At 34.6% G+C, this 16,753-nt stretch overlaps 1 protein-coding gene across 1 annotated transcript; it reads right to left on the reverse strand.

Annotated features, from left to right (window-relative positions):
- Positions 1-5,430: 5,430 nt before the first annotated feature.
- LOC108819194 (probable xyloglucan galactosyltransferase GT14) lies at positions 5,431-7,310 on the reverse strand. The gene has a single exon (XM_018592190.2). It carries the CDS (start codon positions 7,153-7,155, stop codon positions 5,572-5,574), a length of 1,584 nt encoding a protein of 527 aa, XP_018447692.1. The 5' UTR covers positions 7,156-7,310; the 3' UTR covers positions 5,431-5,571.
- Between the last annotated feature and the right edge of the window lie 9,443 nt (positions 7,311-16,753).

The following is a 16,753-nucleotide window of genomic DNA, read 5'->3' on the forward strand; positions in this document are numbered from 1 at the left end:
CTCTCCGGCTGTAGATGGTTTTCACTATCTTCGGTAAATCTTTTCTGTCTGGTTCGCTACTGTTGTTTGGTTGTTTTCAATCCCTGTGTCTCCCTCCAACCCCACTGCATCTCATTCAGCACCACTGATACCACTTATGTCAAATCACCTCCGTCATGCCCCACCGAGACTCTACAGGGCTCCGACCATCCTTTGGGCTTTGGTTTGTTTGCAGAATCTTCCATTGTGAAGTTTTCGTTTAAGACGACAATCCATGCAGAGGTTTTGGCTCAGATTCAACACTGTTTTATTCAAATTCCGCAATGTCTCTGTGATCTACTGTGAAAGAGTGTGGACTCACCATATTTGTTCGCTTCTACGTCACTTCTTCGTCTCCATCACGCTTTGCCATCTCAAACATCAACGGTTCTTCACAGAATCGGTCCTATGGTCCTCCCACCCCTTTCTTCATCGCCGGAACTATTATGTAAGAGTGTGGACTCGCCATATCTTCTTGCTACTTTGTCACCGCTGCGTCTCCATCACAATACGTCGTCTCAAGTATCAACGGTTTCTTCACAGAGTCCGTTCTAGATCCCCCCACCCCTTTCCTCATCGCAGAAACTACTGTGTAAAAGTGTGGACTCGCCAGATCTACTCGATACTATGTCACTGCTGCGTCTTCATTACATTACGCCTTCTCAAGCATCAACGGTTTTTTACAGAGTCGGCACTGCGAATGGCTCTTGACAGAACCCACACGACGCGTCAGCATTTGGATTCCAACTTTGAACCCTATCACCAGTAGAAAGCTTCCCATGAAATGAAGTCCAAAGAATAAAAGAATACCTTGGAGTTGCATATTTGAACAACTTGATGCCAATTACACAAGGAATACTTCTCTCTATGATAAATTAATTTTATTATGTTCGGATAAAACTAAATATCTCAAAGTTAAATTCATTTTCTTTTGCACTGCCTTTCTTGAACTTTCTTTTGCACCAGACAGTCTTGCTCTGATACCAGGATAAGCTGTCTTTAACCGATCACGTCGTGTTGACAAAGTCTTATTGATCAGACGAGTTCGATGATTTTCCAGGTATAGGGAGCGATTCAGGCACTACCTCGGCCTTTTCGATCAAGCTCAACCACTGTTAGGATAATCACTTCCCCCGAAAGTCGTGTTGACAGAGTCGTATTGACGGAAACCGATCAAGGAGAATTACAGCTAAGAATTGGATCGCATCTTGAAAGAACTCTGGAGGGCATTTTTGTGGTTGTTCATTTTCTTGTGTTGCTTGGGCTTCTATGGGAGCTTGAGCTTCTATGGGCCTTTTCTTCTTGGGTTCTAAGCTGGCCGGCAGAGGAGCACGTTTCTCCATAAAGAATTGGAGATCTTCATCAAGATCCATCTGGTAATCAATAGGGTAGTAGAACCAATTCGGGTTGAAAGGAATAGGGAATGTCTGAATTGCATTGTTGAGTCGGAATGCATGAGTTTGGAAGTCTTCGTAGGCTTTGGTGTCATTGAGGTTGAAATCAGGTCTGACTCCTCTTTGATAGTCGTTGTGGTGGATGAGTGTAGGTAGTGCATGGACCTTTTTGTTTTGCTGTTGACTTGAACAGGACGGTGAAAGAAATAGATGGTGTGAGGATTGAAGAAGGGGTTAAGACTTCCTTGGCCTCTTAACTTCTTGAATGGTAATCCAGTTGCTTTTGCTGATTTTCTTAATTTACCGTTCCAGGCAGATAACGGCGCAAACCATGTTAAGAAAGTGGAGAGGCATTTGTTGTGTCCTCGGAGAGGGTCGTTGAATTGAGCATTGATGTATTGGTACAGCCATTGAATGTCAAAAACTATACCGATGGTGTAGCTCGAGCAAAGATACCAGAGGAAGCAAAGGACCTCTTCTGGCATGAAGGCGTTCTCGATCCTATAGAGATGTGCAAATGGGAAGTCAGGGTGAATCCCCATTGGGCTGATGAAGTGATTGCTGGGTCCATATCTTGACAGAATAGTTGACTGGTATCGAAAGACCATTTGTCTGAGACGCTCGTGAAGAGTGTTTTTGTTGATGAGTTCTTGGGCGTCTTCAGGCATGTTGGCTACGAAGTTGTAGAAACTCTTTGAGTTAGAGCTTTCCATCATATGTATTTCTTTTGGTGGGTTTCTACTGAGCATGTCTGCTAGAGTGTTCTTCGAGCCCTTTAAATAGACGGATTCGAAGTCGTATTTCGAAAACCACTCGCTCCATCTCAATAATTGTTGGTGTGGGACCATCTTCTGCTTGAATTGTAACATCTTCGGAAAAGATGAAATATCCATTTCGATTCGAAATTTATGTCCAATCAGATGAAACTCGAACTTCTCGATAGCTTTCTTGACCGCCAATATCTCTTTGAACGTGGAGTGATAATGCATTTCAGAATCTTTAAAGCGTCTGCTTCCGTATCCGCAGATTTGACGTTTCCCGTTTATCTCTTCAAATAAAATAGCTCCCCAATATTTGTCACTTGCATCAGTCTGCAGTATGCGCGTTCTTGTGGAAGGAATCTTTAAAGGTGGTAGCCTCTGCACCTCTAGTTTTAGGCTTTTGACCGCCTCGGTTTGTCGGTTTGCCCATTGAGGTGGATTCTTTGTCAGCATCTTCTGGAGTGGTCTTGTCAGTTGCGAAAGTTGCGGGATGAAGTCGCCGACATAATTGATTACACCAAGAAATTGCTGGACTTGTCGCTTAGTTAGGTTTTCGTCGGGAAAATCGAGAAGCGTCGTAGCTAAATGGGCCTGAGGTGTAAAATTGCCATCTTTTATCTGCATTCCAAGGAATTCAATGTCGGGCTGGGCTATAACCATCTTGCGGGCCGATAGCATAATTCCATACTGTAGGATGATACTTTGGAATTGTTGAAGGAGTTGAACATGCTCCTTCTCATCTGACGAGAATAGCAGGATGTCGTCTATATATATTAAAGCCGATTCGAGAAGAGGCTTGAATATACGTAACATTGCCTCCTGAAACAGTGACGGTGCTGTCTTTAGACCAAAAGGTAGGACATTCCACTGGAGGTGCCGGTTTGGCAAACAAAATGCGGTCTTGTATCTTTCTTCTGGTTGAACGCCAAGTTGCCAAAATCCAGACTTGAGGTCAAACTTTGAGAATACAGTTGCTCCTTGAAGGTGCTGAAGAAGTGCCTTTTTGTTTGGTAGGGGAAACTTGAAGTCTTGGAGAAATTGGGTTAATGGCTTGTAGTCAATTACTAGCCGGAGTTTTCCTCTTGCCTGCTCCGCACGGTTATTCACGTAGAATGCCTTACATGCCCATGGAGAAGTTGTGTTTGAAACTACTCCTTGCTCTACTAGTTGATCGCATTCTTCGTTAGCTTGCTTCAAAAGGGTTGGTGGCATCCCCGCGTGACTTGCTTTTGTCGGTGTGGTTAGGACGTTTTCTTTGAAAGGTAACGAAACAAAGAACTGGGAGTTGAGCCATAGTGGTTTGCTGCATTTTTGAAGGAATTCCGTATGAGACTCTGCACATGAATATTTCGTCATTTCTTCTTTGTTTTTTGCATATGCCTGAGAAACATATTCTTCTACTGCGAAAAGTCGTGGTACAGTAGTGAAAGATTTGTAGAAATTCTTCCATCGTATGCCTTCTGGTTCGATCGAGATGTTGAATGACTTTTTGAAAGTGCAATATGAATCCCACCCTAATATTACGTCTTTGCCTGGTGCTGTTGATCCAAGGACTGTAGTCGTGATTCGGCATCCTGGAAAAAGCTCAATTGTAATTGGCTTTGATTTGAGTTTGATGGATAATGATCCTGAATTTGCCACACGAAATTCTTGTTGATGCGGTAGCCACATAGAAGACAGGAGAATTTTCGGATTTATTATCGTCGTGTGGGCCCCAGTATCTATGAATGCGATGGCATCGACTGGTTTTTCTTTATGGGCCGGATCAGAGATCTTCACCTGAAGATGCGGAGGGTATTTTTCTTCTTGCTTCGGTATCTCTGTGATTTTGAAGCAGCAATCTTCGTCTTCGTCGTGAGATGATTCAGAGGAATCGTCAGAGTCGGAGTCGGAGTATCCACAAATGGCTCCGCTGTCGTCACTATCATAAGATAGAACTGATTCCAAGTCGTGGGTGTCGATGTCAATATCTGGTGCGATCTTTGATATCGAACTGATTAGATATTGTTTTTTCTTCTTTGACTTGTTAGGGCAATTCTTAGCATAATGTCCTTCTTTTCGACATAGAAAGCACCTTGTTGACTTCTTGAAGCTTCTTTTCTTTCGAAAGAATCTCTTGCGCCTGAAGGTTGGTGAGCGTTTTGAAAAACGCTTTTTGAATTTCTTGCGCTTTCCATTAGAGTCACAAGAGCATGATTTCTTGGACTTCGAGCATTTGATCGATAGATCTGGTCTTGCACATATTTTTGATAGCTGCTTCGATCGATCCATAAACTCCATCCAGAACTCCTTCTGCTTGCAAAGTTTGTCGAGAGTTCTGAAGACATACTGCTGGATTTGACCAATGGAGATTTCTTCAATTGTTTGTCCTTGATCTCTGATGTACAACTTAGTCTGCTGACTAAGATAATCATCAATGGACGATAGATAGACATGCTTCAGGCTTGGATTATTGAGTCCGTTTAGCGCATAATATCTTCTCGTCTGTTTTTCAAAATGCTTCGCAAGATCTTTCTTTTTTAGAGAACAACATTTTGCCGAGAAGAATTCTTCTTGAATTTGTTCCTTTTGATGTGTTGGAGTGCCAATAAATTCTCTGTGGATTTCTCCTAGTAGCAACGGAATTGTTGTCTGATAAACTTGCTGCTGTCTGTATTCCCCGAGGGAATTCCACCATTCCTTTAGTGCGCCAGACAATCTTGCTGTGAATTGTTGAATCACCAAATGCAGGGGAGACGTAATAAAAACCTCTCTCTAAGTTTCTCTCTCAAGATGGTTAATACGTGAGAGTATTAACCATCTTGACACCACACAATTCTATACTTAACCCAACTCAATGTACTTGTAGAATTATTTAATAGCATTCAAGGTTAACTATTCCTCTTCTTTCAGTCAGACTTCTCCTGAAGACCAAACTAGATTCTTCAGGATCAATTTCTCTTTAGAGTCTTATTTAACTTTCTCAATCAACACTTAACATTTCGGAGTAAGGGCTTATCTTTCAGGCTGACTTTAGGAAAGATTGTAGGAGTACGGACTTCTCTTTCAGGCTGACTTTCAGGCTGACTCTACACTGAAAGAGCAAGTGATTCAGCGTTTCAGTGGATTCACCACAAGTGGGACAGAGTTTGTTACTTTAATTAAATAAAAAACATGCATTTTAGATTTTGTCATTTTGTTTTCACTATGTTTATGGAGTATTCAACCATCTTTATACAGCATACTACACTACTAGATCCTTCAAAATATCCATGAAGTTAACCAAACTTATAAAGCAAAGCTCAAAGATTATCTTTTGTTTCAAAACACGTTCTTCTTCGTTTTTTTTTTCACTCTAGAGCAAACAAATTGCTTCTACCTACATAAACTAAAAAGACACATTGACATATATTCAATTTTTATGTCAAAACTTGAGCTTCATATGGAGAAAATGTATACTTGTAATCATCCCTATCATCAAACCCTTCACCACCATCCTTCCCTTGTCTCATCATCTCTCTCACTTCTTCAATCTTCTCTAGCATTCCCTTTACAGCCAGCTCAAATGCATCTTCATTCCCTTCCGATCCATAACTCGGATTAGCGTAAACCACACTCGGTATCAACTTAATCACCTCTTCTCTCAACCTCACCACTCTTTCCTCTGAAATCTCAAGCAACCTCTCCTTGATCTTGATATCCCACTCCTTCACATCCTTAACCGGTAGATAAACCGAGTAACTCTTGTGGTTCTTGGGCAAATGCCACTTGTACTGAGCGTAGGCTGTCCCCGGATGGAAGAACACAGGGATGCAGCCCGCCAGTATCGAATCAAACATGGATCTTCTCGTGTAAGAATCTCCCGGCGGCTGAAGACAGAACACCGAGTTCCTGAAAACCTTCATCACATTGACAGGGTTATCACAGTTCACTTTCCCATAGTTACAGTCCAACAAGTAACACTGATCATCCGACTCCAAACACTCATCTATAATCTTCCCTCGAACCGAGTCTTTATACTCGGGCCTCGGAGCGCCCGCGAAGGCGAACAGATACTCCCGTTTCCGAGACCTCATCCGATCTTGCCACTCGGAGATCTCATCCACAGACGAAGGGTGGAAGCAGGTGGGGTAAGGGATAGCGTAGTCGTTGTTCCAAGAGCTGGATTCGATAGACATCATCGACATGTTCTGCGACTCTGGTAAGAACCTGAGCTTGCTTCCCCAGTCGGATTCGTTATCAGTCTGTCTCCTGAAATCCCAAGCGATCCTTCCCGCGACGAAGAAATGGTCTCTACCGGACATCCGACTCCACTCTTTCTGTTTCACGAGCCAATCCATGAGCTCGTGGGAGGAGGAGTCTCTCACGGAGATGTTGAAACCCCAGAGATACCTGCTCATGTCGATACCCGCGTAAAAGGGAATGAAGACCGCGGAAGCTAGAGAGGAGTTGTGCGTCAAGCAAGTGTACTTCTTCATCTTGTTGTGGAAGATCACTTCGAGCATGAACTGATTCGTGGAGAACCAGCTCTGTTTCAGCAGGACGTTGTCCGGATCCTGAATCTCAGGACCGAAACCGAAGTTCTCGAGGTAGGGACATATGTTGTTCTCTGTTCCTCTGGTGATCAAACTGCAACTGTGAAGAAGGTCGTTGTTGAATCTACCGGGGAGATCGTGGAGATAGATGTACCGACCGGAGCAGGAATCGGGAAGCGGTTCGTCGAGTAGTCGAGAAACGTTTACGTCTTTGGTGGTGGGTTCGTCGCGAGGAGAAACTGGTTTCTTCTGGGTTGTGTCGGAAAAGGAGGAGGAGGAAGCGGGTTCGTCGGTGGTGTCGGTGATGTAGAGAGCAGAGTAGTCGAAACAGAGGAGGATGAAACAGAGGAGGATGAAGAGAGGGACGACGAACCAGACGTTACTATGGTTGTTGTTGTTGCTGCTTCGGAATTTTCCAGTTACGACGGAGATGGGTTTCTCCATCGGAGAATAATTCTTCGGCTTCATCAAACCCAAAAAGGAAAAAAAAAAGAGAGAGAGAGAGAGAAAATTAAATTGCGGGGAAAATGAGGAAAATAATTTGTTGAGAGGTTAAAGGAAGTGGAGCATGGATTGCGGGGAAAGAGTTAGGGAGTTAAGACTGACATATGCATGTGTCGAGTGAAGCAAAGTGCCCGTTTCTCTGTCGGCAAAGATTTAAAATAGAGAGAGAAAGAAGAGTTTTCAAGTTTCGCATTGGGTCGGTCAACAAAGCCCTTTTATCTTTTTCTACTTTTTTTTTTCTTTTCCCTCGGCCTAACAAAATACTAGTACTCTATATGGAAATCAAAGTTATAATAACACATTAGATTTCGGCCCATCCTTTTAAATGCGGATATATATATATATTTTTTTTTGAAATTTAACTGATGATATTATGACCTTATTGATGCTAAATAGAAGCACAATCAATCCGTTGACAAAGAAAAAAAAATGCACAATCAATCCCTTATTATGAAAGTAATATATCTATTTATAATATGGGTTTGAGAACATGATTTGAGGAAAATCCAGATACTAAAAAAGATGGTTGGACTATGTACTATTTTAGGCTTTTAGCGTTAGAAGAGTACGATCCTTTGCTCCACTCCATTATCCAACTGCTTTTATAGAAGTAGATCGTGGGTTTTCAAAAAGTAGATTAGATAGAATTAAAAGTTGTTTTGTTTTAAAGATAGGTACAATGGCATAGAAAGTAATATTCCAGGTAGATATAATGGCAAAAAAATAAAGATGATTCTAAATTGATAATATTGATAAGGGCATCATTAATGGTGGATTTCTATAATTGAATCTCTGTCCATAGTCTTATTAATATTTTTAAATAGATAATTTGTGTAATCTTTACTGCAGTAATAGAAATGATTTTTTGAAGCTTCATAGAACGTCCAAAGAGACAGACTCATCTTGATAGTATTTGTAGCACGTGCCACATACTACTTCAATTTATTTCTATGTAACTAACAATATGAAAAGAGGACAATGTATCTAATTTGGTAACAAGGGATATATTGTGCCTCACCCGGTATCAGGTTCGAATCAAAGTGTTGCATTTGGGCATTTTCAATGTTTCTACAACTTTTAATTACTACTTAATCAAATATTTTCTTTTGATTTTGTTATCATAACTATGTTTTAACAACTGTTTTATTTCTGTTTTTCATAGGCAAAACTCTAATTTACCACAAATTTACTTTTCAAATTTATATCTAAAATATGACTGTTTTCATAAATATTTTATATTTGTGATGAAAATGAATAAACCAAATTTCTTAAATTATTTCTATAAATTTATAAACCTAACCTTATGCCTTAAATATATTAGAGTATTGTTTACTGAGTTTTCTTCTTGAAAACAGTATCCAACTTATAGTATTTCAGTCACTTTTAAATACTTTATGCATATATAATTTAATGATATTACTGAAAATATATATTTAAAATTACAAAAATATATATTTATATTTTACATTTAATGACTAATGTATTTTAAAAATAATATAGTTTAAATCAATTAATTTAATTATACTTATATAACATAAATTTATATATTGTGCCCCACATCAAATTATTTTTTGGGTCCGCCCCTGAACGTCCACATCAGCGTTAAAAATTATGTTATATAATCTAAGAAATATTACATTAAAATGTCCATAATATACTATTACCATTTTATATTTAAAAGTTGAATAAATAAATTCCAAAATTAGAATAAAAATATATACAATATAAGAAAATGTAGTATTACAACATTTAGTTTACATTTTTATTATTTCCAAGAAAAAACTAAATGTAATATTTTTTAAAAGATGCCACCTAGCATTATTAAAAAATAAATAAATAATAAGTAAATATGAAATATAAAGAAAATGAATAATAATTAAATATAAAATATAAGAAATATAATTTTTTTTTTGAAATATAAAAATTACATAAACAACTATCGTAATATTAAAATGAGAATAAGTACATATACAAGATAAAAATAAAAAATAAGTAAACTTTCAATATAAGAAATAAAAAACTACATCAAAAATATATCTGAGATATCTGAAAATATGTAGTAAAATAAATAATAATTAAATATGAAATATAAGAAATAGACATATTACATTAACCATCTATAATAATATCAAAATTTGATATAAAAGCAAAACAACTTGAATAAGTAAATATACAATATAAGAAAAGTAAAAATAAGTAAATATACAATATAAAATGTAAAAACTACATTACACACCTATCTTAAAAAATATACGGTTTTACATTTTTATTATTTCTAAATATTTTTATAAGTAAATATACAATATAAGAAAAATAAGCATACAATATAAAGCAAGAAAATTAGAATAAGTAAATATACAATATAAAAAATAAAAAATAAGTAAATTAATATACAATTAAGAAATAGAAAACATAACGAGTGACAACTTTCTGGAATAATGGTAAGTATTATTGAACAATAATTAAGAAATCAAGTCCAGATCTACCATAAGCAAACACACTAGCCATAAACACACACAAGCAATGGTAAGACACAACCAAATCTTTCATCATGAACAATTGCAACACAAGGAGTGAGGGACACAACCATCTATCATAAACAAACACATCATCCATAAACACAGCCGCGATTAATATTACAAGTTAAAGAGGATACCATATTGATCTTTAAGATGTACAGAGCAATATCTTGAAAGCAACAAATAGTGGCGTTGCCAAAACATAATGAAAAGGACCCAACTGCCGCAAACCAGAACTTTAAAATTTACAAAATAACATGATGCTAACAAAGAGCAAAGGTGATAATCACAAAAGATTTCATAGATGGAGCACACAACGAAATCTACCACGAAAAATCATGGCACGAAACTGCTACAAGGGTATAAATATAAAAATGCAAAAACAAAGCCAAATAATGATAAAAACTTCTACTTTAGACATCGCTAAACACACAAGGATCCAATTTGACTAGGCATTGATTCCCATCTCGGTCAATCAATTGGCCCTCCTAGGACTGTTGTTTCAAGAATCTGACCTTAGCAACCCGAAACGTGAGCGGGGAAGCTGACTACACCTTACCCCTTGACTTCGATTTCCGCAGTGCTCTATGAGACGACTGCTAGCACATATCTATGGATCTATGTCAACCAAAAGCAACCACTCTAGCAAGTCTACCAACCAGCACAGATCCTTCCAAGCAACTTCCAACTGCGCCAACTAGAAAACTTATCCGCTTGTCAATTCTTTCTTATCTTACGATATTTCTAATTACCTAAATAGAATAATAAATACTGTAGTTCGAACGAAAGCTCGACTTCCTTCTTCTTTTGGATCTGCTTTGCCTTGCTTTGCTACCGGGCTTCTAGCTGCCCTTCCTCCACCGTTAGCTCAGTAGAGCATTTTCTCCTCCACTCATGTCACGGATTCAGTTCAAAAATGACAATAGTTTCTAGTTTACAATGGCTCAGAAGTATGGTTGGAGATGGTGCTTATCTTCCTATTTCTCATGTCTGCCGCAAACCAGAACTTTAAAATTTACAAAATAACATGATGCTAACAAAGAGCAAAGGTGATAATCACAAAAGATTTCATAGATGAAGCACACAACGAAATCTACCACGAAAAATCATGGCACGAAACTGCTACAAAGGTATAAATATAAAAATGCAAAAACAAAGCCAAATGATGATAAAAACTTCTACTTTAGACATCGCTAAACACACAAGGATCCAATTTTTGTAGTTGTACATCAACTGATTCATAGAATTATCCTATATTTAGCTATACAAAAAAGAAGTCAAGACAGCAATTAAAAAAAGAAAGAAAGAAACTGATCACCATGATTGAAAAAGAACATGAATAAGCTTGAGAATGAAAAGAAGGGTGAAGGAGAAAAGCAAACTATGCGCTGAAACCGATTCTCTACACCAATATTTCCTTACCCTTAAGTCTCTAATTCAATCATAGAGACCTTTTTGACACATCTCACAATTCAAAATTTGATTGTATGAAATAGGTGATTTTTCGCGGAAATTTTCAAGAAGCAAACACATATAGAGAAGAAAAAAGGAGTTGTTATAAAAAATGGTTTTCCAAGTCATCGACAGAGAGTGACTTTCCATGACAAATGCAAATGATGGCAAGCTTAGTTTATGATAATATTATTTTACTTTTTTCATGTGATTGTATATAAAAGTGAAAAACAAATTCAAAAAACTAAAGTAGATTTATATTAAGGATACAACTATTAGTTATATGTTTCTTTGTTAAAAATAATCGAAGTGACATAATGTTAGAAACTAAATTAGAATAAACTTTAAAAACATGATTCTATTTTTGATTTGTAATTTGATTTGCAAAACAATAGAAAAATTTGACGTGATAAAATACAAAATTAATTTACGGGCACGATTCGTTTCCGTCAACGTGGAGATGAGATTAGGATCTGGTTTATGTTTTTGGTTATTGACACTTGATTTGGTTAAGATTAATGTGAATATGATATTGGGATGCGGTTTATGTTTTTGGTTTTTGATTGACATTTGATTTGGTTAATTTGAAAGCCAATTTCAAAAACAAAAACAAAATGATAAGAAAAAAATATTTTTAGTCAAAATAAAAACATATATAATATCAAATGTTCTGATTATATAATATAAAGTTCAGTTGGAAAATATTTATTATATCTCATAAAAAATAGAAGTAAGAGTTCAAATATATACAAAACTTTCAAAGGTTAAACTATAAAAAAATACAAACAAAAAAATTCAGCTATCACAAAAATGTTTACATCAATGTAAAATAAAATAACTAAAAACTAAAAAAATATTCAAATTCTTTATTATGCATACTATAAATAGAAAATATTTGTGGAAGCACATTAGCCTAATGGTTAAGGTCTAAAGGCTACTACACCCAGGTCTGGGGTTCGACTCCCAGACTATGCAATTTATTGCAGATTTTCTCAAATCCAGGTTTCAAGTCCCGGAGAGAGCGCGATTTATTAGGCAACTATTCAGATTATGGAAGGAAGGATTACATGCAACTATGCGATTATGGAAGGAAGGATTACAAGAGATCTTCAACATGGTGCAAGTAAATCTGGTCAGGCGTGGATCTTCATAGGACGGCTCAGATGATGCAGTTAGGCGTAGATCTTCATAAGACAGGTAGTATTGTCGATTGTCGAATCGTCTATGTAATGTTCCTAATAATTGTAATATCATAATAAATCAGCGTTAAAAAAAAGATAAGATATTGAATCTGCATTTAGAAAAAATAGAAAATATTCATAAATTCACAAAATATATACTTCAGAATACAACATCCAATGAAATAATTGTATACAAAATATTTGAAAAATCAAAACTGTCCCGGCGTAGCCCGGATTAACCCCTAGTATATTTATACTATTAAAAGTTCGCTTTTGAGGCTCCATAGAGCATCCACATCATCAAAAAAAACTTCTCCCGGAATATGACACGTGGCGTTACTACTAAAAAAGTAAATATACAATATACGGAAAACTAAATAATAAGTCAATATATAATTTTTTTTTGTCATCAAGTCAATATATAATATTAGAAATAGAAATATTACATTAAACATCTATCGTATTATTATCATTTGATATAAAAACAAAAAAAAATAGAATACGTAAATATACAGTATAAAAAATACAAATAAGTAAATATACAATATAAGAAATAAAAAATTAAACTAAACATCAATCTAAAAATGTATAGTAAATAAAATATAACATTAAAAATCTATTGTAATATTAGAATAAATAAATATAAAATTTGGAGAGTCCACATCAGCGAAATTGCTTTCTTCCAAAAATGTGATGTGGCATTATTGGCAAATAAAAATAAAAATAAAACAAAAGTAAATATACAATATAAAGAAATAAATTAATAATAAATATACAATATAAGAAAAATACTACATAAAACATCTATCGTAACATTATCATTTGACATAAAAACAAAAATAAAATAAATAAATAAACAATATAAGAAATAGAAATAAATAAATATACAATATACGAAATAAAAAAATTAAATGAAACATCTATCTAAAATGCATAGTAAAATAAATAATAAATAAATATTTAGTATAAGAAATAAAATATTACATTAAAAACTATTATAATATTAGAATATGTAATATAAAATATAAGAAAAATAAATCATAGGAGAATATACCATATAAGAAAATATATAGTAAAGAAAGAAATTATAATAAATAAATATAAAAATATTAAGAAAATATAATAAGTAAATATAAAATATAAACCATCTATTTGAAAAATATACAATATTAGTAAAATAAATAATAAGTAAATATACAATATTAGTAAAATAAATAATAAGTAAATATGCAATATAAAAATGTAAAGATTGCATTAACATCTATCTGAAAAATGTATAGTTTAAACATTTATTATTTTTAAATATATTTATAAGTAAATAAATGTAAGAAAAACAAACATACAATATAAGAAATAGAAATACTACATTAAACATCTATCATATATTATCATTTGATATAAAATCAAGAAAACTAGAATAACTAAATATATAATATATAAAATAGAAAATAAGAAAACTATATGAAATTTCTTATTCATATAGTTTTATGTGCATTCATATCTTTTATAAAAAAATAAATAAATCATTAGTTACATAATGTTTGATGTAGAATTTGTAACAATTTTAGTAATTTATAGTTTTTCTAAAAAAATCAAAATATAAAATATATGAAAAGATCTATTTATTTATTATATGATTAATGTAATTGTTTGATTTATCTAATCTTATAAACGGTTTTTAGCTTTAGTATCTGAACTGATGATGATCCGGAATTCTTAACACATCGGTCCGGAATTCCTAACGGATCAAAAAAATTAATGGTTCCTAAATGAATCTTAAAATCTCCTAAACAAACTATTCAATACTGAATACCAGAGATAAAGGACCGAACAATGTCCCAAATGCCTAAATCTTTTTTCTTTGTCAACTGGAAATTTATTCAGAAGGACAATGCACAACAGGCAAGGTCCAATGTAACATTACAAAAAGCCCAACAAACAGGCCGGACTAAGTTTTACAAATATGGACCATAAACCCATAGGAGAAACCCGTTGAAGAAGGAGAATCTGCGTCATCCATCACGTGTCTGATCACCCAGCGATCAATGAACACACTTCAAGGTACGAGGCAGCTGCTTCCACCGGAGCCAGAGCAAAGACACGACAGATCTCCGCCGTAAGCGAAGTCGAACCAGAGGAGGAGTCGCTCAACATAACAGACTTCATCGAAGCTCGAACGGAAGAATAATACTGGTGCATCAACGATTCACAGAGGATACAACAAGCGCCTTCAATTGAACCAAAGCCTCCAACTTTCTTACATGCAAAATCGGACATCTTTATAAATAAAGATAAGCTTCAAGATGCAAAAACCCAAACGATTGGGAGAGAAGAAACATCAAAGATTAAGATCGAAAGACAGTTGAGCGGAGAAGACCTAGAACGCAGATCAAACGGCTTCAAGAAAAAATCCAGAAAGGAGCTGGCGATAACAATGCTAAGGAAGCCATCGTTTCTCGAAGACAAATTGCTAGTCGTCCATCGCCGGAGGAGAAGACGAGAACGCCGCAGTCGGAGACCGGTCGGATGAAATCGAAACCGATATAAAAATGACAGTATTTCCCGCTCTCAAAATGATCTCTAACCTCTCTGAAAGATATTTTTATGATAAGAGAGGAAGAGAATACGAGAGAAAACTCTCTTTCTAGAAAAGGAGAGAAATCTGACTTTAGTTAGGTACCCCAAAATTCCTAAACCTAATAAACGATATTAGTTTTTTTTTGTGCAACAGTAACTAATACTAGATATCCACGGTTTGAAAGCATGTGGCTATTTTTGATTGCGGGCTAAACTTATTTAATTTAACCTATGTTAGTTTTATTTTTTGCTTATTTAAAATGTGAGACAATTTATTTTAATCAGCTTCGTATTGATCATAATTTGTTTTTATATTTCATTTTTTTTTTTTTTACTTTATAAATTTTTTGTATATTTGATGGAATAACCCATAAGAATATCAATTGTAAAATATTTACTGTCACCTGCGTAATAGAATTAAACAATATATATTTGGGTGAGATGACGCTAAAAAAACATAATTCACTAGATGACCAATTTCCCTAATACATCAATACAATCTGTGTCTTTCCTATAATATTTCCATACTACCTTTTATTCCAACCGGTAGAGCCTGCAAAGAAAAAGAAACTAATTAATAATTAGTGAATGTAAAAGAAAAACGTGGCTTTTTAAGATGAGATAATTGGCGTGTAAAGGCACAGATGCAACCTTAATTTGCTATCTACCATCTCTTAAGTGTTATTAATTTTGTGATGATATTACCCCTAATCTATACAGCTTGCATGATGCTTTAGCTTTTGATACCTGTGTCACACAGTCTGTGTCAGTCTGATGGACGTGAAAATTAAGTTGTTTTCTCCTGTCTCTCTCCTAAAACCCTCTCATCCATGAAAATTAAGTCTGATGGACGTGAAAATTATGCATCTTCTTTCCTTCATTTCTTTCTTCTTTCTCTATTTTACATTTATTCACTTAAATTTTTTATTATCAACTTCATTTATGGTTGTTTCAGTTTTTTTCTTTAAAGATTTAATTTTTGATGATTGTCGTTTTTTGAATTAATGGATCTTCAGTTTTTAGCGCCATTCGAGATAAATATTTTGTTAGATTTTGATTGCTTTCATCAGATATCAATGAGGTTTGTTCTGATTTTGTTTCTAGGAACATATCAAGAACTTGGACAGAGCTGATTAAAAAGATGTGGTGGCAGAGTATAATCGAACGGCAGAGTCGACTTAAGCCTTAAAAAAGTTCTACGTGTATGCCTATGAAGGTCGATAGGATTATATTTTCTGATTTTAGGTGATTTATGTTACCAGGTTAACCATTTATGTAAAAGTAAACATATGTATGTATACGCTACTTTTATTGTTAACATGCTAACTTGTTTTATAACATGCAAAGTTTTTTTATTTTACTCGTTAACTTTAATATTAGTTAGTTAACTTTATATGTAACCGTTAAATAATGTGTTAGATTGAAAATAATACAGAATTACATAGTATATTGTTAAGTTACTGACTTGGTTAACGTGTTATTAATAAACATTACTCAATAACAAAGTTTGTAAATAACTTATTTGATAAATTATTTTGTTACATTTACATGTTATTTTAACTTATACATAGTTTGATATCAAATTATTGATAAATGGGTAGTATGCTACATAGATTTGTTGTTATCTGATAAAATATTTGTTACTTGGTACATGTTCTATTACCTGATATATATTTTGAAATAGAAAAATTGATAGATGTTTTGTTACCAGATACATGTTATGTTACCTGATATATATTTGTTATCTGCTACATGTTATGTTAGATCATATATAACACTATGTCAGATCTATGTTAATATGATTATTTATTATATGTTCTATATGATAAGTAA

The sequence above is a fragment of the Raphanus sativus genome, chromosome 8 (assembly GCF_000801105.2).
Source record: "Raphanus sativus cultivar WK10039 chromosome 8, ASM80110v3, whole genome shotgun sequence".
NCBI lineage: Eukaryota > Viridiplantae > Streptophyta > Magnoliopsida > Brassicales > Brassicaceae > Raphanus > Raphanus sativus.